We start from the raw sequence: 27286 nt of genomic DNA on the forward strand, positions 1-27286 counted from the left end.
ATAAGAAATACAAGTTTTAGTTTCAAATAGCTATAGCTGGAAAATAATTTATTTAATATCAAGTCATTTGAAGCTTACTATGGTGAAAAGAATTCACAATATGCAACTGAAGAGTGATGATTTGCTTCATAACTATGAAGACTTACGTAATGACCTGGGATGGTTTAATGCCTTAATCATATTCCTATACATGAACATACATAAACAAATAAATAATCACCCCCTCCCAGAATATATAAATATATATATATATATATATATATATATATATATATGTATAGGTCTACCTGAAAATGCCGAAAGTCCTAAACGCCGACAACGAGAACACAGACACCGGAAGATCGACAACGGAGAAGACTGACAGTTGAGAATCCCAACGCTGAGTACACCGATATGTTAAGATAAGTGTGCGATAGGGACGGACATTAGGGTCAGGGTGTGGGTAACATAAGTGTGTGATAGTGACGGACGTTAGGGTAGGGTGCGGGTCAGGTAAGGTTGTGACAGTGATGGACCTTAGGGTTATTGTTAAGGTTAGTGCATAGATAGTTGTGTATGTAAGGTTTAGTGTAGGTCTGTAAGGTTTTTGGTGTGCTTGTGTTGCGTGTGTGTTTTTCGGGAAAGGTATTTGTTTTCTTGATTGACGGGAATGTGGTTTGTCGGGCATGTGAAGTTTTGTGTTTTTGAACTTTCGGTTTTGTCGTGTCAGTGTTATCAGGTAGACCTATATATATATATATATATATATATATATATATATATACACATACATAAACACACACACACACACACACACACACACACACACACACACACACACACGTGTACATGTATGTACGTATATATATATATATATATATATATATATATATATATATATATATATATATACATACATACAGTGGATATAAAAAGTGTACACATACCTATTAAAATGCCAGGTTTTTGTGATAAAAAAAAAAAATGAGACCACAATAAATCATTTCAAAACGTTTCCCACCTTTAATGTGACCTATAACTTGTACAATTCAATTGAAAAACAAATCTGTTAGAGGAAAAAATAAAAAATGTACACCCTTAAACTAATACTTTGTTGAAGCATGTTTTGATTTAATTACAGCATTCAGTCTTCTTGAGTACACACCTGCCATCAATTAAAGAGACTCTGATTAACCCCAAATAAAGTTCAGCTGTCATAGTAGGATTTTCCTGACATTTACTCAGTTCCCTGCTATAGCAAAAGCCATGGTTCGCAGACAGCTTACAAGACATCAAAGGTATCTCATTGTTGAAAGGTATCAGTCAGGAGAAGGGTACAAAAAAAATTTCCACAGCATTGGATATACCATGGAACACAGTGAAGACAGTCACCAAAAAGTGGAGAAAATAAGGGACAACAGTGACATTGCAAAGAACTGGACGTCCCTCCAAAATTGATGAAAGGACAAGACGAAAACTGGTCAGAGAGGCTACGAAGAGACCTATAGCAACACTGAAGGAGCTGTAGGAATTTCTGGTAAGTACTGGTTGTATACTACATGTGACAACAATCTCCCGTATTCCCCATATGTCTGGGCTATGTGGTAGGGTTGCAAGACAGAAGCCTTTTCTTACACAGAAAAACATCCAAACCTGGCTAAAATTTGCAAAACAATACATCAAGTCTCCCAAAAACATGTGGGGAAAGTGTGTTATGGTATGATGAGACCAAGGTTGAACTTTTTTGGCCACAATTCCAAAAGGTATGTTTGGCGCAAAGACAAAACACTTTGCATCTCCAAAAGAACACCATCCCCAAGATGAAGCATGGTGGTGGTAGTATCATGCTTTGGGGTTGCTTTTCTTCAGCTGGAACTGGGGCTTTAGTCAAGGTGGAAGGAATTATGAACAGTTCCAAATACCAGTCACTTTTGGCCCAAAACCTTGAGGCGTCTTCTAGAAAGCTGATGATGAAGAGGAATTTCACCTTTCAACATGACAATAACCCCAAGCATACATCCAAATCAACAAAAAAATGGCTTCACCAGAAGAAAATGATAGTTTTGGAATGGCCCAGCCAGAGCTCAGACCTAAATTCAATAGAAAATCTGTGGGGTGACCTGAAGAGGGCTGTGCACAAGACATGCCCTTGCAATCTGACAGATTTGGAGCACTTTTGCAAGGAAGAGTGGGCAAATATTGCCAAGTCAAGATGTGCCATGCTGATAGACTCCTACCCAAGAAGACTGAATGCTGTAATTAAATCAAAAGGTGCTTCAACAAAGTATTAGTTTAAGGGTGTGCACACTTATGCAACCAGATTATTGTATGTTTTTTTATATCCCCCCCCCCCCAACAGATTTGTGTGTTTTTCAATTGAATTGTACGGGTCATAGGTCACATTAACGGTGGGAAAAGTTTTGAAATGATTTGTTGTGGTCTCATTTTTATATCACAAAAATCTGGCATTTTAACAGGGGTGTGTACACTTTTTATATCCACTATATATATCCTAGCAGTCTAACAGTCTTGAACACTCAAGGAAAGTTTAAGAGGTAGTGAGAGGTAAAGTTGAAAGGGAACGGCACAGAAAGGATGGCTTGAGTACAATTAAGAAATAGATTCAGCCTACTGACTAGTTAAATTTGTCAAAATTCAAATATGAACAGGTATTTAATATTAAAATGATAAACAGAAAACATTATCAAAACTTTATACTACAGAAAAGGTTATTACTGGCATGACGCCCCCTTTTGGTATGTACCTCACAACACATCTACAACTAGAAAGGCCATAGAAATACCTCACAAAGAGGATTACCAGTCTCAAACAGATGCCCTACGTAGACCGTCTAAAAAACCTCCAGCTTTACTCTGTCGCATATCGCCTACTCAGAGGCGATCTCTGCCCAACATAAAAAAGTTATGTCAAACCCACAGCTGTTGGACATGCTCCACTTAAAGAAATCTCAATCCCTCTGAGCTACACGCTCTAGGGACCTAAACCTTGTCACCACAATAAACAGAACAGAAATGATTTTCTTGGGTGGCGAAAGCCAGGGTACCTTTTTGGCTAGGCTAATATAGGCCCTAGGGCCAATAGCTTAGTACCTACCTATGAACCTATGACACATGAAAAGATTTCTTCCACATGTAATGCAAAACAGGTACAAGAGGTATTTTACTACATCAAGTTATGTGAGAAAAAAAAAACTCCATTCTGTATAGATTTAATATCCCTGTAGGAAGATACAGATTCCTGAAATTTCCATGTCATTTTGAGATGTTGCACAGGAAGCTATAGGGGATGATGGTATTGCTAACATCACTAATAGGTTCACAGTTGCATACTAGGCCAACGACCACTGGGGCCTTTTTAAGCCTAGCCATGCATTTTAAATCTCTGACAAGTTCTGGTACCCTTAGTAATTGTAAGCAGGGGCTTGGGAGATAAAACATTTACAAGCAGGGACCAGGGAGATGAACCATTTTCAGGCTGCCTTTGTCCATTTGAGACATAGGTGCCACACCAAGGATGAATTTCCTATTCCCCATCTGTCGCTTGTCTGGTCAGGATAAAACAGATGAACATTCGTGGGTTCTGTTCAAGCAGCTTTATTACACACAAACACACTGTATGGAAAAGTAAGGTTGCACTTCTGGCAGTACACAGGATTGCTTTGATGGCCATCATACACTGATGAAGTCATTGAGCTTTGGCAAAATTGGATCAGTATGATCTCTCACCTCATCACGTCTCATGGTAGAAAAAGTATGCACTTCCATGACATCAAAGTCAGAATTCTCTGCATCAAGCTGTTCAGTGGTATTTCTGGGTGATCTGGATAAGGTATCAGCCAGATAAAGAAGTTTACCTTTTGTATAGACCAGTTTGAAATTGTACTTTTGCAATTTGGGCATCATTCTTTGTAGTCTTGCTGGAATGGAATGCAAAGGCTTCTTTAAAATCATAAGTAGAGGTTGATGGTCAGTTTCTATCTGGATTGCTCGGCCATAAATATAACCATGGAACTTCGAACATACAAACACGATTGCCAAAAATTCCTTCTCAATTTTAGCATACTGCATCTCAGTTTGGGTAAGAGTTCTAAATGCACAGGCAACAGGCCTGCCCTCTTGAAGAATAAGTGTGCCAAGAACGAACTTTGAGGCATCACAAGAATGACTTACTGGTTTGTGCACATCATAGTATCTTAATGTAGACGGGTTAGCAATTTGCTGTTTGAGGTTATCAAATGCTCTCTGGTATTGTTCTACCCACGACCCTGCAACATTTTTGCATGTCAGCTCTCCCAAAGGTGCTGATAACTCGCTAAAGTCAGAGATAAATTTGCCCAAAGAGTTAACCAAGTAAACGCTGTAGGGCTTGGACATTGTCTGGAGCTGGCATCTCAAGAATGGCTGCTTGCTTGGAAGGGTCTGGTCGTAAGCCTGTAATGGTAAATAAATGACCTATATAAGTAACTTCTGGTAGTCTGAATGGCATTTCAGAGGACTGAGCTTTAAATTCACTTCACATGCTCCACCAGAACTTTCCTGAGGTTTCTGTCATGCTCTGCTTCACCATTACCTCCAACCAGTAAATCATCAATTATTATTGCACATGGATTGTCTGAAATAATTTGCTCCATTGCACATTGAAATACTTCACTGATAGAATTTATTCCAAAAGGCATCCGGAGTAATCTCCATCTACCAAATAGGGTACTGAATGTAGTCAGCAGTGAAGATTTGTGGTCAAGCTAAACTTTTCAAAATGAACTCTTTGCATCTAAGACAGAAAAAACAATGGAATTTGGCATGAGGGTTGCAATTTCTTTGACTGTATGCATAGGATGATGAGGTCTTTTTAATGCCTTGTTCAAGTCTCTTGCATCAACGCATATTCTGATTTCATCTGAATTTTTCTTATGAGCAGCTATGATGGAAGATACCATCACAGTTGGTTCTGTGACTGGACAAATCACACCTTGCTGCATCACTTTGTCTAACTGGACCTTGACTTTGTCCTGCATAGCTACAGGAACTCTTCTTGCTGGTCTGACCACTGGACTGACCTCTGAGTCTACTTTTGTGTTGTAAACAACTGGAAGTTTGCCTAGCTTTTCGGTGAAAACATCAGCATATTCTGAGAAAATAGCATCACTCAAGCGAGAACTGGGACATGTGCTTACATGATGCATTTCTTTGGTAAAGAAAGTAGTTTCATTCTTAAATGGTCTCTGAGACCTAATTAATGACTGCACAGGACTTCAGACTACATAAAATTGCAAGCTGTAACTGTTCCCAACTGAATAACATAAAAGCACTACTGTGCCTTTGGTCTGAATCTCTTCACCTCCATAAGCAACAAGCTTTGCACAACCGACCAAATTAAGTTGCTCACCAGCCCTCACTCAAGCAAATGTTCCTACTGACATTACATTACACTTTGATCCAGTGTCTACTTTGAGCTCTGTGGGTTTACCACTGATCAGGACAGTAAAAAATAGTTCATTCTTTCCCAACAAATCTACTGCATTAACCTTTTCACTGACCACTGTTACACCCTCTACATAGAAAGTAGGATTGCCGCTCTCTATGTGATCAACTTGCTTTTTTGAGTGACCTTTCTTAATAACTGAATGAGGCTTGTGTGACTTACAAAACTTTTAAAAATGGTTCAATTTTTTACACTTGTAGAATTGCTGACCAAATGCTAAGCATTTTTCTATTTTAGACTCATGGTTGGCTCCACAATTAAGACAGTTAACAATAAGACTTGACTTGGATTTTGCTGATTCACTCTTATACTGTACTGCACATGCTTTTTTTTACTGAGCTAGTCTTAGAACTTGCTAGAAAGCTCCAGGGTCTTCCTGCCACACCTGCAGGGGTTGCAACTGCCATGTGCTTAAGCCTGTTTCTGCTTGCCATGCGTTGCACGCTGTCTACATTTGCTCTTGAGGCTGCTGAAACCATGCTCTTATCACTTGCAAGTATACTTGTGTGCCATTCTCTGAGCTCATGGATTTGACAAATCTCTATAGCTTTGCTCAACGTTAAATCACTGTCATGAAGCAAAACTGCAGCACTAATAACATCACACACAAGCCTGTCCTTTATTAACTCATCTTCCAAGTCACCAAATCTGCACATTTTAGCTTTGTCTCTCAAGTCAGTGATAAAAACTGCAAAAGTTTCACCTGGCTTTTGGTCTCTTGTATAAAATAATGCCTTTCTAATCTAACATTTGTCTGGGGGTTGCACATTTCTCTAAATTTATGTTTTAAGAACTCAGGGTCTTCCCTTGATTCAGCTGGTACCACAATATGACAGTTTTCCCCTTCTCCTGCATATATTTCTGGTACATACACAAATGAACACTCTCTTTCAATAGCTTCTGACCCAGCTAAGTTAAGCAAAATGAATGCCCTTGTACTTGCATCTTTGTAAGAAAAAGCTGCTTGTATGACAATATCATATTCCTGCTACAATACTCTCCAATGCTCTGCTATATTATGATCAAACACAAGTGGACTAGGTCTGCGAAATACATCTGCCATATCAACAAACAGTAACGAAGATGCCTGAAATTATGTACGACATACACACACAAATATATGCCAGAACATTATGCCAGTTCTTGTAATTATGCCCAACAACATAAACTCTTTGAAATAACTGCATTTTGCCAAATAAATCTCTGATGCACAAGAACACTCTGAAATCGCTGTGCTTTATAAAACCACTCCTTATCAGTGTAAGAAATACTTTGAAATGACTGTATTTTGTGAATAAACTGTACACGGCAGAAGAAGCTCAGAGTAAGAAACACTTTGAGGTGAAAGCATCCTGCAAATAAGCTGTATACAGCACCAAAACCTTTCAAAATGGCTGTACTTTGCAAAATAACTCTGCACAGTGTAAGAAACTCTCTGAAATGGTGGCTTTCTGAAAATAAATGCACGCAGCACAAGAAACTTTTTGAAATGACTATACTTTGACTGCACTTTGCAATATAACTGCACTTTGCACACAGCAAACTCTTTGAAATAATTGCACTGTAATAAAGCACACACTCTGCAAACACTTTGCACACTCTTGAAATACTTTGAACAACTTTAGTTGTGCTTTAACTAGCTTTGGTCAATGCGAAATAGTAGTTTGTGCCTGAACATGGTCTTTTCTAAAAAAAAAATGCAGTCGCCTTGCTCTTTAAAATCAGTTTGCCCTTTTTATCATGCTCATGTACTTTTCTTGTGCCCATTTTACTTTAAACATGTTCACTATGCAAACCAAAGGTAATTCCGAGTCCCATATGAATAGTTTTGCTAGCTTTATCGAATATTGTGGTTTTGAATGTTTTGTTTAATTAATAATGCGGTTTGTGCCTTTTGTTTTCTTAATAATACATTTTGTACTACTTGTTTAATTAATAATGCGTTTTGTGCCTTACAAATGCTCCGTTACATTTTCTTTGCCAAATAAATAATTTGTGCAGTTTTCATTACCTTTAGCTAGTTTTTGGCCCTTTTTCATTTGTCTGTACTCCATTTCATTCAATCTGCTTAGTCTGCCTTCACCTTCAACTCTGCACCTCATGGCTGTAAGAAGTAGCTCTTAATCCTGGTTCTGACATCATGTCACTTGTCTGGTTAGGATAAAACAGACGAACATTCATGGAGTCTGTTCAAGCAGCTTTATTACACACAAACACATCAGAAATGAGGTTTTGAAGCTTAAACTTAAACTTATAAACAGATTGACTACCACACTCATACATGTTAATCCTCTGGATGTTCTCTCAAAATGGCACTGCTGTCTGCACATGCTCTGTATTTATATGCACGTGCTACATCTGGAAATGCTTCGTAAAGGTACATACACACGCTCTGATCTACACCATCCAAATGGCCAAGCTGCAACTGAATTGGGTTAGGGAGGACCTTTGCTTCACATGGATAGGGAGCCTGTTTCACAGAAGGCGGTTCTATTTATATTGCTGGGAAGTTTGAAGTCTTTATAATGGGTAATTCTCGTACTATTTGTTTTACAGATATGCAGGAGGTCCATCAAAGTGGAGTCTGAAGACACCTTATATGTTAGGCATAGGTCTCCCCTCAACAGCCTGTACGAAACAGAATACAGGTATAGAGTTTTGAGGTGGTCTCCATAAAATATATTATTTACTCTCTGTATTCCTTTGGTGAGGAACCTCTGTGGATGCTCTAATTATTGCATGTGCCTAGTTAGGTATATACCAAAAGGGGCAATGTACTCAATGATAGGTCTGATGAATGATGAATAAAGTGGAACAATGGCCTCCTTGGACACAGATGTCATACCTTTGTTTATAGGACAACACAGAATTATTTCCTCACTACTGTAGATACATGATGGTCGAAAGCTAGATTACCATCTACATGTGTTCCCACATCACTGACTACTAGACTGACTCTTAGGAGTTTGGTGTCAATATGATAGTTATCAGGGTGGCTGACATCCCAAAGGATGATATTATGCATTTCTTGGCATTTAGTTTTAGTTCATGGCTCTGACACCATCATCTGTGGTAGCCCTGCTTGGAGAACATTAGTATCTATGGGGGATTCTATAACTGCTCCTAATTTGCAATCATCTGCAAATCTGCTCAGCCAGAGGCCCCTGATATTGGCCTTGACTTCAGAAAAGCAGATTTCAGGAAGAAGTGGTACCAAAACTGACCCCTGAGGGACTTTTTGCAGAGGTGAACTCCCCAATTCAAACTTCACAGGTCCTGTCAGCCTAGCTATCCACCAAGAAATTTAACCTCTTGACTTTGTCAACAGTGCCTGAATGCAGAAGTGTGTCAAATGCTTTGGCCAGGTCAGGGTAGGCAGTTTGAACCATTTTCTTCCCTTATCAATTGCTTTAGTGACCTTCTCAAAGACGTCCACCAGGCTGAATAGGCATGACCTGCCCTTAACAAAACCAAACTGGGTTGTGTCTAGTGTCTGGAGGTTTCCTATGTCATTACTGATTATTTCCATGACAATTACTTCCATGGCTTTGCATATGAGACTAGTTAGACTTATGGGCTTGCAATTTCCATGGTCTTTAGATGGCCCACCTTTGTGCAGAGGAATGATGGTTGCTGTACTCCATTTGTGAAGCACGAAGTCTGTCCTCAGAGAGAGAGAGAGAGAGAGAACTGAAAACCTGTTCCCTAGTGATAGTAGGGACAGTTAAATTTGATGGTATTTCCTGAGGGGAGGTTTGGGAAGAGGGGTAAAGTTACAGCTGAATTTGCCTGCTAGTTGATTTGTTGTATCTTCTGCTCAGTATAAGTGCTTCCATTAACAAAGAGCTCTGCAGACAATTGTGTATTGCCTTTAACATTGCAGACATAGCTAAAGAATGCCTTGCAGTTGTCCTTGCCCTGAGGCCAAATTTACCTCAATTTTTGCTTTGACAGAGTTTATTTGCCCTCTGAGCTGTTTGTTTAGTATGATGAGACTGCTTTTATCCTGCTGGGTGCTACACCTCATAATTTGTGCCATGATTTTCTTCCTTCTGTTATACAGCCTATTGTGATTCCACTAGGGTGGCTTTTTTGAGTAAGTTCTGTACTTATTCCTGGTGTTTATATCTGTCTCTATGCAGCTATTAACATGCTTGCAAAGGATTTATATGAAGAGTTTTTCATAAACAACAATGTTCTCAGGATTAGTGTGATTTGAAATGTCGCCAGGTTATCACTTAGTAGAAAGTTTCCCCTACAGTAGTTCCTAAACATTCCAGGGGTTCTGAGTTTTACTTTTACTTCAAAGGAAACTGTTTTGTGGTTTGACCTCACCAGAGAGGACATTACACTGGAGGGTACACTAAGAAGGTACAACCTCAAGCTCAGCAAAACTAAGTGTGAAATCAGTATCAGACACAAGATACATGGGTCACATTTTAACTTCATAAGGCTTGAAAACAGATGATGAAAAAGGTCATATCTGTTTTGCACTTACCGCCCTCAGAAAATAACAGTTGAGACTTCTGGACAAGAATATTATTGTATGATGTTTATTCTGAAATTGTTTGAAATAAATGTGTCATTAAATAAATTATTGGAATGAGCTGTGGTAGGCACTGAAGTGAGGAAGAAAAATAGTTTTGAACTGTTCCTAAACTGAAGTATTTTAGTTAACAAGTAATTTACATTACAAGACATTACAAGTTGAAGACATGGAAGATAGTAAGGGTGCAGAAATTATGCAAGAGGAGAAACCAGGTGCTTACGGTTTAACAGCACATACTGACTGCCAGAAAATTTGTGCTCAGACTGAAATGGAACTCACTATAATTGTGTTTCATTGTGAGAATTTCACCAAGAAAAAGAAGTCAAACTTGAGGGCAACTATAAGTCATAACAAAATATTTTCAAAAAAGTCACTGCATAAGGCACCGCCACTGTGCAAAAATACCACTACATTTGGAGTAATATGACATGAGAAGGAATTACATTATATGTTGGGAGAGCAGACAGCTTCATGTAGCAGATCTTCTAAAGCATTCACCCTTTAAGAAGTAGAAAGTCAATCATGCTTGGAGATGTCAAGTGATATAATAAGCTGGGTCATAATAAAGTTACCCATGACAGGAAGTACAGAGCTTCAAATCTCTAGTGACAAAGATCCAGCGGTTACAATGTTAAAAGATATTGCCACAAAGGGTTAACCAGAATGAAAAAAAAAATTAAAACATTCAACCTTACTTTTAATTTAAAAAGAACATTAAATATACAACAGGTTTGCTGTTCAAAAGAAGAGAAGTATTAGATCTTAATCACCTGGAAAAAGTAACATTGGAAAAGACCCCATTTAAAAAAAGTCATATGGAAAAAAAAAAGCATTTGCTGTTTTTGACTAGCAACATTTGTGCAGACAGAACAAGTAGTTCAGAACTGTACTGTGTTCCTAGATGCATATACTAGGCTAACGACCTCGAAGGTCTTTATAAGCCTAGCTACAAAACCCAGTTTAGTCCCTTCCTTCTTGGGCATTTACATTAGGAGGGGTTAGTTAGTTGGGACTTGCTAAAAATTATATGGATGGGGGTATGTTAGTTTGGATATTATTTACAGTCTGTATCTGTCCATCAGAAACACAGGGATCAACAATTGGGTAAATTTCCAATTTTCCATTGATTGGTCAAGGTTACACTTGAACAGGGTTAGGGAAGGAATCTGCTAGTCAATTCACATTCTCTTGGAAGAAGCCACAAAGATCACAATCCAGGCTATTACCTCCTTGTCAGCCTGTTCTCTAAATGAATGGACTAGTTTAAAGTGTAACAGCTTTGCAGGACTTCCAAGACAGCTGTATATTAATCAACAGCTTAATTTCAGCTCTCCCAGTGTGAAAAAGAAAACAAAAAAAATAAGAGCTAGTAATTCTGCCAGCTTATACTGGTGAGCAAGTACACTGCCTGAATGCCAACAAAGAAGAAATTTAGAGAACCTGAAAGAAAATAAACCAGATATATTGAAGAGAAAACATTGACTGGGAAGAATCCTGCAGCTGTTCAGCAAAAAGAAGTTCAAGTTTGAGCTAGAATACAAGATATGGCTTCCAGTAATTCAGAGGAAAAAATAAATCAGACATACCAAGAGCTGACAAAAATAAATGAAACGCTGAAATATAACAACAAAAATAACAGAAGACTGGAAAAATACAAAAAAAAACTTTAACTAGCTATTCTGATGAACTAAAAAACTGCAAATATCAGAGGCTGAAATAAGGAAAACTCTAGCTGGGTATGACACTTCTCAAGAAGATCTGTTTCAAACAATGGTACAGCTAGAAGGCAAAGCACAGACAGAAAACATGACATTTTCTGCTCCACCACAGAAACTGGAAGGGACAGACTGTATTAGTTTTATGACTGCACGAATAAGTAACTGGATTGGTATTCCACAGTAGGATTTGCTAACTGAAAGGGCACAGTGTATGCTCTAAATCTGGTCATAAGAAAGCAGCCAAGACCTGTAACAGTTAAGATACAATCTTATCAGTAGAAAGAGATGATCCTGACAAAACTGTGACAGAAGGGAAAAGTACTAAAATTTGGAGACAGTAGAGTGTTTCTGGAAAATGATTACTGACTACACCAGGCAGGACAGAGGCAAATTTATTCCAGCATTCAGAAAAAATGTCATGAGGCAGGTGTGAGATTCAAGCTACTGTATCCAGCTGTCTTCAGAATATTTTCCTGGAGGATCAAGAGCATTCTGATGCATAATAGGCTAAGGAGAAAATACGAAATTTTACCTCACAAAAACTGAGCCATCACACAGAAGGGAACTCTGCTTCTCATTCTTCTGACAATAAAACTCACAAAGAGACTTTGCCAGTGAAACATTTTCCAATGTTCCAAAAGAAAAAGCTTGAGAAACAGAAAAAAAAGCAAAGCAGTTGTCAAGAATAATCAGGAGTACCTTGGACTTGAACCAGAGTCTGGTGCTGAGAGATGGAGATGAACAGAAGAAGACCATAAATATATGTGAGATTGTAAAGCATCAATCACATTTGAGAAATACAGCTTTGAAAGAATAAGTGGCTGAGAAAGATTAGACTTTTGCTGACTTTGTTAAACTTGTGGGTGGACTGTAAAACATATACTCCACTTTATGTCATTAATGTTTAGAAGGACACCAATATGGAAAAAAGTAACTGTAAGTAATTCAATTTTCGTTCTTAATAGTATTTCTATAAAGCACTGCAGGATATCAACTGCATGTTATATAGCAAAGCAGATTTGTGTGGTATATAGTCAGGGGTATCTTAAATGTGGGGGTGACGGGTCTATATTGAGTGTTCGAACATTCAAAATTCTGAGTGTCATATGGTCTACACTATATGATCACATTTTTGAATGTTCGAACGTTGTAACGGAGATCATTGTACAGCACGGAATGGGAAGATTTCCCTTTTCTGCACTGTAGTGCGATCTCGGAGTTAGTATATTTAAAGAGCGTGGGGTGTCTGGGGGGGGGTGCAGATAGGTGTTTTGTGTAGTTTATTTTTTTTATTAGATATTCAAACTTTTGAAAGTTCGATCATATGTTGTCGACCATATGACAGTCGAACTTTCAAAAGTTCATTTATCTAATATAGACCTGGGGGTGGTGATGAGTTTTTCAGTGATGGTTGCATGTGATAAAGACAATAAAGTAAACACGTATTTTTTTTTTAGTTTTAAGAATTTAGGCATTACAATGTAAAAAGAGAAGTAAGGCTAAATAAAAATAAGTTAATATGTTGTAATCTTGGGCTGTTGGGGTGGAGGATTGGGTGTAAATGTTTTCACTTATTTTGCAATGGTGACTGTCTGGATTAATGCCCTAGGCTTAATCTAAAAACAAAAGTAGATTCTCTGTAAATAGGTAGACTTGAAAAATAAGGAAGAATAATGACTGTCATGAAAAGTTAAGTTTCTTGCATATGCAATGATACTAGCATGTTTTTTCTTTAAGCAAATGTTCAGTGAGTTACATCTGCAGCTGAAGCCAGTTGTACATTCTGTTCTTGTGTTTCCAAGGAAACAAGCTATTTTCAGGTGCAATCAATTAATATTGAGGGTTCTAAGCATTGTTTGCTTAGGGAAATTAAAAATGTAAAGATACAAGGGCAAGCAGGTTAGTAAAAAAACAACTTTTGAAATTGTGGGAAGTGAATAAGAGACAGTAGCTTCCCTAGCAGCTTTAATACATCAATGCATTAAAAAGAACACTGCATAATATAGTTTTACTTAAAGAAAAGCCAGTGCACGTTTTCTAAAGGCTAAAAGTTAGTGTTTTCTGAAAGCATACCAGCTATAGTTCACATCTGGGAGGGAAATTTGACCTGCACGTTCTCAACAACATTAAGAAAACCCACCAAAAACTCTGACTCCTTTGCAGGAACAAAAACGTGTTATCCAATAAAGCCAAAATTCTCTTATCCCATGCCTACCTTTGCCCCAGCCTACTCTATGGCTCACAAATCCTCACCAACCTTCAAACCACTCTCCTATCAAAACTAGAATCCACCTACAACAAAGTTGCTAAATTCGCTGCAGACCACTTGTACCACTCACACTACTGTCTAGCTGTCAAAAAGTTAAACTGGCTAGAGCTTCCTCATAACTTACTTCTCTCTCAACTTCAAATAATACATTCTATTCTGTATCTGCTTTCCTTCTGTCCCAGTATTCTCTCTCTCATCTCCCCCTACTCCCCACCAAGAAGCTTCTTTCAATCTACAAGCCTAAAACTTAAATATGATAAAACTTTTAGAGCTACTCCCTACCCCAGTCCTGGAATAAACTTCCATTGGACATTTGAAATATCACTCACCTACATCAATTCAAAATAGCTACTAAAAATTATCGAAACAATACATGGATCTGTCATTGTAACCATCCTCCTTGGTGGACTTCCCCCTACTATACACCTCTCTCACCTAACATCCTTTCTTTCTTTACTCTTAACTGTGCACTGACCTAGGCCTTACTAGGTCTAGTCTACATTACTACTTTACTAGTATGGCTGTTGAAGACTGTACTTGATTCCTACAGAAATACAGTGGGTACTACCCTCTGAACGTATTGTGCAGACGGACATTAATGATGTTGAATGTAATTACTCTCAGAGATTTAACCATGTACTAGTTATGATCTTTAATCATTTCAATTATTATTCTGCATCTCAGCTTTTTTGTTATTGTTCATGTCATAGTTATTTGTGGAGCTTTTCTCCCTGGGCCCCCGCTGAAAAAGGGATCCGGCTCAGTTGGACTAACCTGGTCAACAAATGTCAAATAAATACATAAAATAAATAAATAAATAAATACAGATAAGAAAATAAGAGACAGCAATCAGTCTAAGTGGGAGCACAAGCTGTAACATGCTTTAGCGTGGGTAGCCTTAATTTAAGGTTAGGTAATGCTTGTGGATGCAGCTGTCAATTTGGGGCAACTGTTCCTATCAGGAGGGTTAAACTTAATGTTCTGAAGATGTACATAGATTTGTGTGTTTGTTCTACGTTAATAGGTGATGGGGGTATTCTGAAAATGTATTTATTTATTTTTTGAGGGTTTCCATTAAAACAAAATGTTTTGAAACTATGGCATAGGTTCAATAGAGGTGACAAGAAACAAATGTATAAAAGATCAATCTGCCAAACATTAGTGTGTGCATGGAACAAAAGTTGGAAATAAGCATTCAAAAAAGCTGTCATATATAATATTACATACAGGGGGAACTAGAACTTGATTTGCAACAGTGAAGGTGTATCTGGATGACACAGAAGGGCAAATGTAACAAAAGAGGGTAGATTTCTAAAGAAAGTTATAAAAATATTTGGTATGGAAGATGCGGATTCAGTAGTAGGAACTCAGAGAATTTATATATTATTCCCCAAGGTATAATAACTGGACTAGACTAGACAGGAATTATATTTCACAGGAACATGTACATTTAATTGAAAGCTTCAACACACATCCAATTATTTCAGATCATGCGCAAAAAAGTAAGATATAAATGTGGGGTAATGAAGTAAAAATAAGACAATGGCACTTTCCTAACTACCTGTTAAAAGATGGGAATTTAAGGCATGGATAGTGGATTCAAGAGTTATTAGGTAACACAGTAATTTCAACTAGTGAGTGATATGAAATGAAAATGAAGTGCAAAACAGGATAGAAATAAAAGAAAAATAAATATGATTAAGAAGTAATAGGAATTACTTAGAGGGCCTGCCAAAGTTTAACGTATTGCAGAATAAGAGGAATCTCACAGAAGAAGAGGTACCACTGAAGAATACTAAAGAGAAAATAAAGGAGTATCTGGATACCATGCATGAGTTTAGAAGGATTTCTGTTAAGCAACTGTTTTTTGATAATAATTCCAGAGCACAAAAATGTTTAGTACAATGACTTAGACAACAGGAAGCAGAAAGGGCTGTCACTAACCTTAACGAGCCTATAACAACAAAAATAACCAGAGGTCCTGTAGAGGTATTAAAGATATTTCAGAAAATTTACGAAAATATATATAAGGCAGAGAAATGTGGAAATCAAGAAAATGCACAAATGGAATTATTTATGAAAGACTTAAATATGCCAAAGTTACAAACAGATGAGGATCAACAATTAACAGTTAAAACAAGAGGCGATGACATAAAAATGGTGATGTATAATCAATCTGCAGGAAGGTCTCCAGGAATAGATGGTACTCCTCAAAGTCTGGAAGTTAGGAGGGACAAAAGTGATACAGGTCTAGAAGTTTTTGTTTTAACAGTATTTTAAAAGGTTTTCCTCAGACAGACAGCAAATGTTGGAGGTGTGATGGAGAATAACTGGGAACATATGTTTTGGGATTGTAATGAGTTGGCAGATTTTCTATTTTTTCTGCAGAGTACTCTATCTGAAATATTGTGTGAGCAAATGGCTTTAAAATTTTTTTGAGCTGGGATACAGGATCTGAAGTGCCTAGACACAGTAAGGCCTTATGAAGTTTAATTCTGTTGGCTGCCAAAAAAGCAATTAATAGAAAACAGAAATCAAAGACTAAACCAACTATATGTGATGTACAGAATATTACAAAGGAGATAAAAGAACTAGAATAGGGATCTTTAGAATACAGAATGAGCAAATTGCACAGAAGTAAACTGAAATTGTAGGAACAAAATATACATAATGTTCAGGAAGAGGAGGAGGAGGAGTGAGGTTTAAAGGAAAGCAGGAACTCGGCAGTTTTTTGTAATGTTGGGCTGATGAAAGTAGCTAAGAAAATGTGTGTGATGTATATTGTACTTAAATGAAAAAATGTTAAAATTGTTAGTTTTCTTTTCTGTTAATGTACGTTTTCCTATTCTTAACTGATGATTTAATAAATGTATTAAAAAACAGTATCTTAAAGGGAAGGGAAACACCACTACGGAAGAAGGCTGTGCTGGTTGTAATATCTAAAGATGGTAAACGCCCATCAGACCCAGCTTCATACAGAACCATGTGAATTTTAACCATGACTATTAAGTGTTTATATCTATACTAGCTGAACAAAAGGTAAAGTTGTTGCCAAAACTGATAAGATATCGATCAATGTTTTGTGAAGGGGAGGTAAACATATAACATATCCAGAGGGAAGAATAATGTAAGAAAATACCACTGTTTTTGATAGGTCTTGATGCAGAGAAAGCATTCGACATAGTAATCCTGGATTTTACGAGTAGGGAAATGGAAGCATTTGCATTCCTGTGACACGATCATAAGGTTAATAGGAGAATATACAGGGGATTGGAGGGAAGAATTAAAGTCGGAGAGTTCCTCTTTGTCTGAAAAGAGTAACCAGGCAGGGTGTCTTCTTTCCCTTTGATATTTGCTTCACATTTAGAAGCATTGGCAAAGAAAATAAGGGACTCAGAAATTTAAGGATATAATTGGTATGGTAATCAAGAGAAGCTGGCTTTATTTGCAGACAGTATTACCTTATACTTGATAAATCCAGAAAAGGACATTTCAGTTTTGTGGAAAATTTTTAAACAGTTTCATAACTTTTGGGGATGTACAATTAATAAAGCTAAAACAAAGGCTATAGCCTTAAATTATGTACCCACACATTAATGGGTTCAGCAATACCCATACTTATGGGGACATGATAAGATGAAGTACTTAGGAGCATGGAAAAAAAAGGCTTCTATTATGGCATCTAAGGATATGTGGGAAGAGACTAAACATAAGATAATACAAAAAATTGGGAAAATGAAAGTTCTTGTTTATGGATATAGACAGTAAGATACAAGCAGTGAAACTGTTTTCAGTATTTTTAGTTTTATATACAAGTCAGGCATGTTTTTATTAACTAGAGGAGATGTACTGGACAACAATTAATAAAAGAGTTGAAGGAATTTATCTTGGAGGGGAAAGGGCAAGGGCTAAGTGGGATAAACTGAACCTTACAGTAGAACAAGGTGGATTAGGATTACCTGATTTTAAGGGATATTTTAGAGCTACACAATTAAGGCTCATATACATAACACAAGCAGAGTAGAAAGGGATGATGATGATAAAGCAGAGGGAATGCAACAAATAAGGAGAGGGTAGGATTTTGGATGCAGATCCTTAAGGAGAATAACAACCATACAGAATATTATATTCATAAAGTAGCAGAAAGTATTATAAGTACTAAGCCAACACAAGAATGGAAAAAGGAGAGTTGGCCAACAGGAATGACTGCAGTTAGGGGTCCAGAGAATAGGCAAGAGCTGGCTGGAATCTACTGGAGAAAACTGGAAAAGGAATGAAAGTACTGGGAGCAAATAAATGGACAGGGAAAGGTAACTGAATGGGATGAGGTCAAGAAGACATTTGGACTGCAGGCAGAGACTGCCTTGCCTACCAGGGATTGATATCAAAGTATAGGTACAGAGAAATGGATAGGGGAATCCTAAGTGAAAGACCTGCTCTATTAGAGTTTTTAGTTGAATCTACAGCAGAAGCTGGTGTCAAAAAAGGGGTAATTAGTAGAGCATACAAAATACTGCACAGTTACTATAAGAATCAATCAGAGGAGGTTAGAATAGATTGAGAAGAGAGACTGGATAAGCAATTTAGAAGGGAACAATATGAGGAGATATAGCAGACTCCAAAGAATTTTTCCTCAGGTAGATGGCAAATGTTGGAGGTGTGATATGTTCCGGGAGTGTAATATGTTGGCAGACATTAAAAATTCCCTACAAAACATGCTGCCAGAAATATTGGGAAAGTAAATGGGTGTAACTAAGGAAATGATTCCTTTGTGCTGGGAAACAAAATCTGAATTGCCTAGACAGAGTAAGTTTAATTCTGTTGGCCGCCAAAAAAACAATTACTAGAAAACAGAAATCAAATTCTAAACCAACTGTACTTGAGGTCTTTAATATTGTTACAGAGATAAAATAACTGGAAGTGGGATCTTTTGAAAAGGGAAGGAGCAAATTACATAGTGATAAATTAAAATTGTAGGAATGCATGCAGAATAATTTTCAGGACAAGGAGTGAAGTCTAAGGGAAGACAGGAATTGAGCAATTTATGTAATGTTGGACTGCTGATATTTATAAAAAAGAACATATGTGATGTATAAAATACGTAACTGGAAACATGTTAATATGGTTTGTTTTCTTTTATAACAATGCATGTTTGCCTGTGTCTTTAAAGGTGTAAAAAAAAAAAAAAGAGTGACAACTTTCAACAACTGTAACTGAATGCACCAAGGTACACTTCAAACCTAGGCTATCAATGTTTAAATATAAGGAGGACCCCATGAAACACTGCATACATGCTATTTCCTACGTCCATGATCAGGAATGGTAACTACTGTGTTGTACTGTAAGCAGTTTCCAACAAAGGCAAAGTTGACCCAAATCATGTGAAGAAAGTCAAGTGCTCCCACATTCATGAACTACAACATGCCCACATCATGTCTTTTATCACCATGAATATTATATTCATTGCACTGAAAGCTCCTTTTCTAGGCATGACGATCCTGACACTGTCCTGTTAGATAATATTCTTAAGTATGCAAATGCAGACTTCAAGGGCTTTTCAGAACAACATAAGAATTCAAACCCATTACAATGAATCACAGTTATGCAGTCAAATGATCAAGTCTGATAACAGTTCAGACCATGAAGCACTTGACGTAGCAGTGCAATCTGAGGGACTGTCATGTTGCTTTTATAGAATACAGTAATATTTCACTGGAAGGTATGGTCCATTGCTGTTCCGTTGTTGATGGATTGCATACATAAAAGCAGAATTTGTGTATCTACTACACCTCTGGGTGTCAGAGAAGAAAAACTATTTGAGAGAGACTGAAAGAAAACTAATCAGTCAACACAAAACCTTTAGTATGATAGAAAAAACAATATTTTTCTCATTTAAAGGACAGAGAAATATTGCAGATTCAATTGAGCTGTCACTAACTAAAACAAACCAAAAACAGCTGTCTTGTGGAAAAGTGAGGAGTCAAAAATTGAAGTTTAGCAAAATATTATCTGATTTCTGTTTCATTATTTTATATCTTAAGAATCCAAATGTCACACTTTTGAAAATCAGTTGCCACACAATCAGGAATTGCAGTACTATACCCACAATGTCTGCCATACTGTGTTGATCTGATACCTCTGTCTCCCACATGTATATATCAAGATCTTCTTACATGCTCATACTCTCTCAGGTCTTGTAATCTTGTAATCTATGTGTTTTGAGCTACACCATTATCCTGGCCTGCCACTGTGACACCCTTTGCTAGTTCACAAAAGAGAACACCAGCATGTACCTGCAATCATTAGCACATCTTCAGTTTATTAGAAGAGCCTTATCATAAATGACTGATAAATGGCTGACTGAAGAACATCTCTTCACATATACCCTGCAAATAAACTTATCTATCCTAGCCAAACACATCAACTGAATCTTTCCAGGCTATATTAGGCTAACTAAAGTACTTTATCAGCAAATCCTTCTCATTTTCTTGAAAAATTCTAAAGATATCTATTGCTACTACTACTACTACTACTACTACTGCTGCTACTACTACTACTACTACTACTACTGCTGCTGCTACTACTACTACTACTGCTGCTGCTGCTGCTGTATCTGACCTAGTATGTTAAAGCCATCAATGCAAATTAAGTCCAAGCAGTGTTCCCACTGTAATCCATTCTGAAGCACTCTACTTTTTTTCTGCAGTAAGTCTGACTTTTCTTGTCAGTTTTATGCTTTTCCTGTTGGAAAGCAACACAAAGACCAAACTTTTTCTCCACGCCATATACTTCCTCAAAAGATATAAACTTAATGTGGCTATTTCTCAGTCAGATCTTTAGTGGTAATGACAAACAATAACCCAGCTGGCATGTATCTTCCTTAAATACAAACTTACTGAAGAGTGCCAACATGCTGCTCAGCCTTGTGAACTACTTCAGCAAACGTCATGGAAGCCAATTCCCGAGAAATCTCTAGGGAGCTCACCTGCAATGGGAAAATAAACATTAGCTAGAAGGTAGGCAGCTTAAACATACTCCATGCACCATGACAATACTGTACAAAACGAAATGGCACAACATCAGCTAAACCACACTCACCTCAGCCTTCATTGCCCTTTCTGTCTCTTCCAGAATTTTACTCCTGAGATCATCATCATCTTTCTTCATCTCTGCAAGCTCAGCATCCCACATTTCTCTGTAAAAAGAACGTCAGCTAAGATAAACAAAGTAATAATAATCTGAAATATGGATGGAAGTATATTTTCAAACTAATAACGTAGTCAAATCAGTATTTGCAAAATGTACAATATTAACGTAGGCTCTCTTCTTCCATATCAGACAGACACTATCAAACCTCATATTACCTTTCTGTGAGGAGAGGTAGGAAAATTCAGTCGGTACACATTTCTGAGCTAAACCACACCTTCAACATAGTTTAATGAAGCCTATTATCATTCCTGATGCCAGCATTTCCCTCAATGTAGTATTGCCCCATGTCTAGCAGTGGCATTACCGTATGACACATATGTCAGCGTGTGCCTTTAAAAGTGCTCATCGTGTCCTCTTGCCATCAGCACTAAATCCCTATTAGAAAATTTAGTACAGATTTCCTCACCCCTCCATTCCCAAGAAAGCGTAAACTGTTGATGTCTTTCCTGTCTACTTGCCATTGAAATTTTTTTTTATTCATATATTTCATTTATCCTTCATTGACCAAGTTAGTCCCAATAGGCTAGTAGCCACTTTTCAGGGGAGACCTCCGGCGGTATTTATACTACGATGGGAAAATTACCCAGGGCTTCAGGAACCTCTACTACTCTTTTTGATAGGTGCCATTTAATATTTTACATCTACCTGATCTGCCACCAACTCAACCAGATGGAACCTCAGTTTAACATCTCATCCAAAAGATGGTCTTGAACCCAAGCTACCAGCAGTGAGGATGGATAACACCTCTCACTGCCAGCAGGTGAGTAATCAAGTCTTTGTTTGGAAAAGTTTATTTTCTTCTAATACATTGCCTTATACTACTACCTGCGGTGCTACCTCTTCAACATCTGGGAAACAGGAGACACAATGGAGGAACACAAGTCTAGTATGTGAATTCAGTGCTATGGGACGTACAAACAATATTAGACAGGTGATCATGGGAACCATAAGATACCAACATACGCACCTTTAAATAGTCACATTTAAAAGTTCTTGTAACCCTTTTCAAACATTTAGTGCTCACCTCCCAAATATAGCATGATCATATATGACAGCCCTGGTGTAAATCTGTCAATCCATCCAATCATCAAGATTAATTTTAAAGGCAGCGTAAGTAGTACTTTGCATCAACTGTAGTAGCAAGCTATTTCATAGGCTGAGAATAATGTTGAGTTAGGAACCTATGCTTTCAGCAAGTCTTGGTTATTTGATCTAGGTCTCTAGCACAAGTGGTTATGGGTCCACTGGTTTTGTAAAGAAATATAAGGTCAAACTTTTTAATTTCTCCAAGTATTTTGACTTTCTAATACCATGATGGGAATGCACCCCATTCTTAATCAAAGTATGATTAAAGTTCATGAAATTAGTATTGCTTCAATCGTTGATGTTAGCCAGATGTGCTGTTTGCAGCACCCACAATGTGCTTAGTAATGACTCTTTCTGCAATTCATACAAAGTTATGTGTATAGGTAACATACCTAATTAGGACTGTAAGAAAATGTTATGTACTCACCATAACATTCCATGTTGGTAGTCCATCTCACCCTTCATTTATACGTATGGGTTTGGAGCCGATCCTCGGCTCAGACTCGGACGATTTATAAGCTCGAAGACTTCTGGTTGGCTCGTGGCTCAGCAGGTATCCCATAGTGCACCAGTACAAACCCCAGATCTTGTTTGCTGCTCACTAGAAGAAACAACCATAACAGACAAACCAATACTAAAGGGTCTCCAACCAAAGAAGCAAATTATTATCTCCAGATTTTTCCAGGATGGGGGCAGAAGGGCGGGTTGGTAAAAATGAAGGGTGAGATGGACTACCAACATGGAACGTTATGGTGAGTACATAACTTATGTTGTGTAGTCCAATCTCACCTTTATTTTTATGTATGGGACAGCGTCCCTAGCACCTTATTCTTGGGTGGCTCACTGGAAAATACTCCTGAGCACCGTGGAGCCAAAGGATGCTCTATCCCTGGAAGCTAAATCCAATTTGTAATGTGTAATAAAAGTGTAGCTGCTGCACAAATATTATCAAGTGGGACCCTGGCTTGAAAGGCTGCAGAGGTAGACAGAGACCTGGTAGAATGAGCTTTGATCTTGAGGGGTAAAGGTCTGCCCTCCAAACTGTAGACAAAGGCTATGCAACTGGAAATCCAATTAGATAGTGTCACTTTAGAAACTGGTAAGCCCAATCTGCATTCAGAAAAGGAAATGAATAGTTGATCTGATTTCCTAAACTCCTTGGTCCGATGCAAATAAAAACGTAGTTGTCTATGAACGTCTAGCTGATGAAACCGGTATTCAGCTGCATTACAGTGATTAGGGAAGAAAACTGGGAGTTCTATGTATTGATTTAAGGTGGCGTGGGAACAAACTTTGGGGACAAAGGAGGGGTTAGTATGCAGTGACACCCTGTCTTTATGAAAGACCAAATAAGGTGGCTTAACAGACAAGGCTTGTAACTCCGATACCAGTCTAGCTGATGTGATAGCCACCAAAAACTTTTAGTTATGTACTCACCATAACTTTAGATGTTTGGGATCCATCTGCGAGGCCTCTTATTGGCTGAGCTATCTTTATCCCAGGATGCACCACCACTGATCCCCCAGATCTTGTTTGTCCGCATTCATGCACACATGCACAACTTGTTTATATACCATTGTTAGATGTTTCAAGATGAAACAACAGGATTGACCTTCTGATATCCTCTGATCTCCAAGGAAGGGGGAAGGAGGGTAAGATGGATCCCATACATCTAAAGTTATGATCCTATCTCGCCACATTCTGTACTGATGGGACAGCGGTGGCTCATTGGAAAACACTCCTGAGCACTGGAACCAAATGAAGCAAATGTCACTAATAGCAAGCTTAGAATGAAATGCTATCGAAGTAGCCATAGCCCTTGTAGAATGAGCTTTGACAGAGGTGGTAAGCTCTTTGTTGGAATAAAAATAAGCTTGAGTAATACAGTCCCTGATCCATTTGGCAATAGTGACCTTTGTGACAGCTTTGCCCAATTTATTGTCTGCAAAGGATACAAACAACTGATCTGTTTTCCTTGATTGTTTGGTCCTGTCTAAATAAAACGTGTGGACATCTAGTGTGTGGAATATGAACTCCGCTTTGTTAGAGTATTTTGGGGAAAAAAATGGAAGTTCTAACGATTGTTGTAAGCAGAAACTAAAACAAACTTTAGGGACAAAGGAAGGATTTGGCCTGAGGGATACTCTGTCTTTGTGAAAACCGGGTTTTACTGACAAAGCTTGAAGCTCTGAAACTCTTCTGGCAGAAGTAATACCCACCAGAAAAGCTGTGTTCCATGATAGAAACTTTAGATCACATGTAGCGGCCGGTTCAAAGGGAAAAGAAGTCAAGGCACGTAAAACTATCGAGATCCCATGGAGGTGCAGGATGAGAAATCGAGGTCTTAATAGAGCAGCACCTTTCAAAGAGGTCTTACACAATCTGTTGCTCATTAAAGGTGGGTCTATCAAATAGAAATTGCTGCCAATTGTACCTTGATGGTAGAAACTGAAGAGCCTTGATTGAAAAGAGAAGTTAAAATTTAGTACTTCTGCCACAGGAATAGAAATCAAATCTTTTCCATTTGCTAGAATACAGTTTCTTTGTAGCAGACTTTGGGGTCAGACAATATGTACAACATCTCTGGATCATGTATGACTAGGGACTGGTGGAATAGTCCCGACTGATGAACCAGTAGGTCTGGGATCTGATCCAGGAACCATGGACCTTCCAGAGCATGTGTCCAAGATAGAAACCATACGGGCCAGTAAGGAGCAATTAAGATCATTTTGCTCCCAGAGATGCCTTTGAATCACCCTGGGAAGGAGAGGAACTGGGAACTCCCCATTTGTTGAAAATCTGACTTGCAACTGTCATATTCAGAGACCATTCGTGAGGAGAGAGGATGGTTCTGCTCAATCTCATTGGACTTGCCCGGTATGTGAGTAGCCACTAACTGCCCATTCCCAAACTCTCATGGCTTCTGCAAAGAGAGTGGAGATCTCTGGTCCTCTGTTTTGTTCAGGTACCAGACAACTGACATGTTGTCTGAGTGAACGGAGATAATCGTGAAGGGCCCTCATTTCTAAGATGTTGATATGAAGTAAAGTCTCTTCGGTGCCATTTGCCTTGGACTGACCTGCCCATCTGGGAGGCCCGTGGTCAAAGTGGCGAGGAGGTAGAACAAAGGGGTTGTCTGATCCAGATTGCCACCAGCGAAGGTCCAGATTCCGTGATCCATATGAGGTGAATGAGAGGAGTTCCTGAAAGGACCACACTAAAAGAAAAAAGCCACACTGAGGAATCTCATTGCAACCTTTGCCGGGGACTAGAAGAACCGTGCGCGGACATGGATCCCAATAGCTGCAGGACCATCCTGGCTGGAGCTTTGGACCTACTTGAGTCTGTATGGTTTGTATTCTGTCTGTCGGTAGATAGACCCTATGAATCTTATTCGTTGAGATGGCAGCAACACAGACTTTGGCAATTGAAGGTGATTCCAAGGAACTGCCCAGTGATATAGTGGCTTGAAGGCTCTGTAGTAGTAGATGCCTGGAGGTGGCAGTTAAACACCTGATGAGCAGTCACGACTGCCAAACACTTGGTGAACACACTGGGGGCTGGTGATGAGACCAAGGGCAGTGCAGGAACTGAAAAAATGACTGCCCTAGGCTGTGATGTACCATGATATGGTAATAAGTGAGATCTATGGAGCACATCCAAACACCCTTCTCCAGCAATGGGAGAATGGTTTGTAGGGTGACCATTCGAACTTGACTTTTTGACTGAACGGTTTAGGATGCTGAGGTCCTAAATGGGCCTCAAGTCCCCAAAGAATCTTGAGTAAGTCCCTAATCCGATCTGGTTTTGCAGCAGCTTTGAAACTTCTGAGGCTGCAGTATCCCGCTGACTGGGTGGAGGGTCCGGGATTTTTGGACTGAGGGGGATGAGAGAATGGGATGGAGTAACCTCCATACCTTCCCAGGCCTTTAGATGCTTCGACTGAAACGACACCCCCACTGGAGCTGCACAGCCGGGCAATCCCTCAGGGACTATGAAAGGTTGAAGAGCCACAAAGGACTCGTCGGTCTCCAGTGTTGCGAGGCCTCTGCTGCCTCTGGCTCCTCTGCCTCTGGAAGGGGAATCCTCCTGCTGCGAGGGGTAAGGCTGAGATCTGGAACCACATTTTCCCTCCTCTTTAGCCTTGGGATAAGGCCGAAAGGGAGAAAATCATGCCCGCAGTCAGAGTCTTACCCTCCTGTTCACAGCGGGTTAGTGTGTCTTTACCTTGGGTCCAAACAGGAGGACCCATCAAAAAGGAAGACTTAAAGGCCTCGGAGCCAGGCTTGTCTCTGTAGAGCAAATGCCTACTACACAGCCTCTACTCCCCGCGTGATAAGCAGAAATGAGCCTCATCAGCTGAGAGCCAACCGTCTGGGCCAGCTCCTCAGGCAGGTTACCCAAGAGTGTATCGATAGCCCTCCTTATCAGATCCTCTGAAATCTGGTTAGTTCAAGGACCTCAATGGAACTGAGGGTATCCATGCTCCTAGACTCCTTATTAGGAGGATGGGCCGGACCGTCGAAGCCTCTGCTACATCTTGCTGTAGCAGATGCCACCACCAAAGCATCTACAGCCACACCTTTAGTTAAAACTCTTTTCAGGGGTGCCGAGGAACTTGTTCGGACGAGCAGGCACCGTTCAGATCAAATCCAAGAGCTCATCGGAGACACCCAGGAGGCGGAGGGCTGAGCCCCAAGGCCTTCAGGAACACTGACTCATCAGCAGAGGGAGGTTTGTTTTAGGGCTTCCAGGATGTCTGCAAAGGAGACATCATCCGACCTCTGCATCATCAAGATCAGTGTCTGATGTAAGAGACTCATCACGATCTCTTCCTGGGGGTTCTTCCAAGAGGCTTCGAAGGACCTCCAGGAAGGACAGGGGACTGCCAAAGACCCAGTCTCCGTATGCAGGGAAGGCGCTGGGGAAACCGTGGAGGTAGCCAAGGAAGATTTGGCTAATGCACTCCTCATA

At 39.0% G+C, this 27286-nt stretch overlaps 1 protein-coding gene across 2 annotated transcripts in view; it reads right to left on the reverse strand.

Moving 5' to 3' along the window:
* The window catches only part of RNF214 (ring finger protein 214), a 706739-nt gene that overhangs the window by 381865 nt on the left and 297588 nt on the right, over window positions 1-27286 (reverse strand). For both annotated transcript variants that reach the window (XM_044080961.1, XM_044080960.1), the window contains exons 8-9: window positions 21116-21212; window positions 20914-21002 (exon numbers count right to left, since the gene is read on the reverse strand). In XM_044080961.1, coding sequence (XP_043936896.1) covers window positions 20914-21002; window positions 21116-21212 — 186 coding nt within the window. The remainder of the gene's footprint in view (window positions 1-20913; window positions 21003-21115; window positions 21213-27286) is intronic.

This window comes from Protopterus annectens, chromosome 8.part0 (genome assembly GCF_019279795.1).
Source record: "Protopterus annectens isolate FY-2018-M chromosome 8.part0, PAN1.0, whole genome shotgun sequence".
In the NCBI taxonomy this organism is placed as follows: Eukaryota; Metazoa; Chordata; order Ceratodontiformes; family Protopteridae; genus Protopterus; species Protopterus annectens.